The sequence below is a fragment of the Apaloderma vittatum genome, unplaced genomic scaffold (genome assembly GCF_000703405.1).
Source record: "Apaloderma vittatum isolate BGI_N311 unplaced genomic scaffold, ASM70340v1 scaffold6170, whole genome shotgun sequence".
In the NCBI taxonomy this organism is placed as follows: Eukaryota; Metazoa; Chordata; class Aves; order Trogoniformes; family Trogonidae; genus Apaloderma; species Apaloderma vittatum.
This window is the reverse complement of record NW_009692762.1, coordinates 49717-53786: the sequence shown is the minus strand read 5'-3', so window position 1 is coordinate 53786 and position 4070 is coordinate 49717. Positions and strand designations below refer to the sequence as shown.

The 4070-nt window shown below is 37.7% G+C and overlaps 1 protein-coding gene across 2 annotated transcripts in view; it reads right to left on the bottom strand.

The window, feature by feature from the left end:
- Window positions 1-489: 489 nt before the first annotated feature.
- NR2C1 (nuclear receptor subfamily 2, group C, member 1) overlaps window positions 490-4070 on the bottom strand; it is a 39432-nt gene continuing 35851 nt past the window's right edge. The window contains exons 13-14 of one of the 2 annotated variants that reach the window (XM_009866786.1): window positions 1587-1692; window positions 490-1050 (exon numbers count right to left, since the gene is read on the bottom strand). In XM_009866786.1, the coding sequence (XP_009865088.1) occupies window positions 876-1050; window positions 1587-1692 (281 nt within the window). In that variant the 3' untranslated portion in view covers window positions 490-875. The remainder of the gene's footprint in view (window positions 1051-1586; window positions 1693-4070) is intronic. The other variant, XM_009866711.1, reaches the window with a different exon arrangement.

Here is a 4070-nt window from a genome sequence, read left to right as displayed (position 1 = left end):
GTATCTAGAAAGCCTCTGCTGTTGTGCACCGAGTATGAAAAAGGGAAGGGTTGTATGAAAAAGCTTAAACTGACACTAGAAAAACCAGGAGGATGCTGTCTCTGACTACTTGCAGCATAGACTTCTCTGTTAGTTTTTCACAGTGTAAAGCAGCTGAAGTCTACCAAGATGTAATACCGCAACACGGTATTCCTTTGCCTCCACAACACAGTCAGTGCTGGCCCTTTTCTGGTTCACTTTTGATTAACTGCATGAACATGCCATCAAAATATTTTAAATTGGGAACTTCCTCTACTCTCCCTGCACCTGTAATGGTGTCCAGTGTTTACTCAACACGAACCAAATCTCTCTTCAAAACAACAGGAAAAACTAAGTTTGGTTATAAGGTCTTGTTTCCATGGAAACACTGGCCTTTTGAGGAAGTTTGACCATGTATTTTCCTTTTGATCAGTGAGAAAGAACTAGTAGCAAAACACTGAAAACACGACTCAGAGAGGAAAGTTAATTTATTTTGTCTAAAACATCAAACTAAGTTGAGATACCTTAGTTCAGTCAAAGCTTCTTCAGTTTCTTCACAAGCCTGGACTTCATAAACAAATAGTCCAAGTTCATCTATCTACAAAAATAGGATGGGCAATTCTTGACCTTCTTCAGATATCAAATTAATTGACAAGTCCTTGAAGATCAGATGAAAAATAGGAAGCGATCCTACGTTTCTTAATACACTCCACCACGTTTCCCAAGTGTACTGGAAAGGAGGAATATGAGCCTTCTTTGGAAAAGGTGCGTGGGAAGGCTTATTGCCATCTCTTGGAGACAGGGTATGCATTTACATCACCATGACTGCCATGGTACGGAATCCTCGGCTGCTCCTTTTATACGGCGTGACCAATTATCTGAGAGTTGTAGTCTGCTGTCTCCATTCGCAGAATGTACGGGATGATGCTGTCGATCTGAACGTTCCCAATCAGTCCTGCAAAGAACAGCTCTTCCGTGATGGCAGCACTCATCAGCCTAAGGGCGGGCAATCGGAGGAGAAGTCTAGACAGTCTGGAAATTAAGTTTGGGGAAAAGTGTTACTTGTGGACACAGATTTTGGTGTTATTCACAATCACAGCATCAGTCAGAGAAGTCAAAAAAGTAACAAGAGGCCATACCGGTCAAAATTCGTTATATCTAGCTCATGAAACGTTTAAATACTTAAATTAGTAGAGTATTAAATTATTGTTCAGTTGTGTCTTCAACAGTGCAAGAAACGTGAATACACCTGTCAACTACATGGACTGTATAACACTTGGAGGTAGAGTAAATAGGGAAATATTTCAAGTAGGTGCAATTCAAAATTAAAACATTAAAAATATTAATTTTCTTTCCAATATTTCATATTGGAAATGAGTAATGAATGAGTAGAAATAATGCTCATGTATGAGTTCATTCATAATATTTTAAGTGCTCTAGAGGTAATTTCTTACCTTTAAGGAGATAAGAAGAAAATGTACATATTTATTACAAGAAATACTGTACAAATCAGCGTTCTTGATGCTCTGAAAAGAGAATCAATCAAATAAGCATTTAAGTTTACAGACCTGTACGTATCATCTGGATATGCTTTTGTGACATAGTCTTGGAACTCCATGTAAGCCTTTTCTTGAAATTTCTCAATCTGTACCACATTTTCCAAACCTGGGTGATCTGAAAAAAAACACGCTAAATTGTTATACCTGTACTATATAAGATGCACTGAAATCCATACAGATTATCTACTTGTATGTATACTGAAATTGTGATTTGGTAGCTGTAGCAACTTCACAGTTTTAGTGGAGGACACTGCTTTACCTCTCTGTATTTCTTTTCCTCTCTATTTATGTTTTACTCAGTTTTTTATAAATACAGCCAGGAATTTTGAAAAGTTCAATAAATGCAGTGCTTACAATGTTCACACCAATCTCGATGATACACTGCGTTCTCTGTGTAGCAGTAAGAGAGCTTTGTTTCAATACACTGACATTCATTGGAATATTGTGTAGACAAACTGCATTTGGGTGATGAAGTGACAAAATTAAGATCGGTGGAAAAAGCAGAATAAAAGGCTACGAATAATTTGTTTTCTGAAAACCGCAGAAAATACGTAGCAGTCATTCATCTTCAATCTTTTGGTGCAAAACTTTCAAATATGCTAAACAGAATTTCTGGTCGGGACTTATAACACTTGAAATCTAAATCTCGCTAAAATGAAAGGACATTAAACTAACTGCCAAGTCACATTTGGGAATTATTTTGAACACTTCATATGGTCTGTAATTTTTATTAGCCAGCTATCTTAATGTAAGTATTTTACTGTCATAGTAGCATGACGAATCATGCAGATTTTATTTTTCAGAAATGGAATCGTAAGTGAACTGCCAAATTATGTAACACAGAAGATTATTTCCAATAGTCACTCCTCCTCTCCAAATGAATGGCCTTCTGTCAACAAAACTAGGATGAGGTTTTGGTCTAGCTCTGCAGAAACAGGAGCTTTCAGAGCAATTTAGCAGCTATGGGATACACTGAACTCCCCTGAACACATCATGTCACAGTGGAATATTTTGTCCTACACAGTAATTTAGTCCTTCTGAAAGCATGATTTGAGATTTATGCATAGGACAAGAGGTTAATAAGTTCATAAAACATCAACACATTTTGAAGAGTTGTCGCTGACATGCAATACGCAGCACTTTTTCCGACCCTGCTTTTAGAGCAATGTCAGAAACCCAACTAGAAGTCAACTCCCCAAACCAGTAGTTTGAAGGCCACTGCTCATACATGATGAGTATCCTTTTACAATGACGCAAGGTTTTTAGGCACTGCCTTTACACTCATCTCTTTCCCCAAGGCTGTCTTTTACTGTCTGATTTTCACTAATCTTCAAGTCTCCAGCTATGGAAGACAGCAAATCAGCAGGGCCAACTAAAGCAGATGTTCTTATCTTAGGGCTCTGCTGCATGTGCAGCCCAGCCCCATCCTGTAGCAGAGCAGTAAAATCCCTGAAATTGTAATTTCTGGCCTGCGAATCATTGCCAAAACATCCCTTCTGTTCAAGGCCCCAAACATGACTTTTGGATATATGAAGATTTTGGTGTATAGCTCATAGGATCAATAATACTGACAACACATTGCCACTAAAGCAGCTACACATCATAAGGAATGTGATCCTGAAAGCATGCAAGCTAAAGAAAATTCATCTTGTTATAGTATTTTCCTCAGATATTTTTCCTTGTACCTTCTGTGTTGTCTCTATTGTAAGGAGACAAATTAACTTCAGGCTAAACAAGTACGTAAATATTGCTTTGCAAGCATAAAGTTCCTAGAGAAATATTTTCCAACAGGACTGATTTCTTCAGACAGGCCAACAAATTCTGTCATAAATTCTAGTGGACACTGTGCTAGAAAAATGGGCTTGAGGGCTTCTTCCAGCATTTTGTTTCTTTCCTGTACCAGTCCTGAGTATGGGAATGCCATAAATGGGCTATATTGGGGTAAGGAACACCTAAAGGAGAATTATGTCTCCTGCAATCATTATCTATTAAAACTAAACAAGCAAACGCGTTCCCATCCTCCACTTAAAAAAAAAGGCTCTGTTTCTTCTGAAATAATGGTGAAAGGTCCAGGCAAGTCTTCAGCCCTCAGCAGAAAAGAAAAATTGCAAACATTTTCCAGTGTTCTTAATATTACAATTAAACTTGTGGTGGATACTGATTATCAGGAAACTGAAATCGTTCCTGTGCTTCAATGGACTGTAGAAGCAAACACATAAAACCATGAAAGATTCTCCTTGTCATGAAGACTGACAGCTGGATTATGTTCTGTAGCGAAAACACTCAAAATTTTCCTTAGTGATCTATAACAGAAAAATATCACTGGGTTATCCTCTGGGAATTTACCACCTTTCCTGGAGGGTTCTAACACTACTTTTACTGCCTCTTATTTGCAAGAATGCCTGTCATCTCAGAAGTCTTCCACTAATGCAATATTAAAAAAAAAAGAATAAAGAAAAAAAGCAATGGAAGATATGCAAGGCTTTGTTGTGC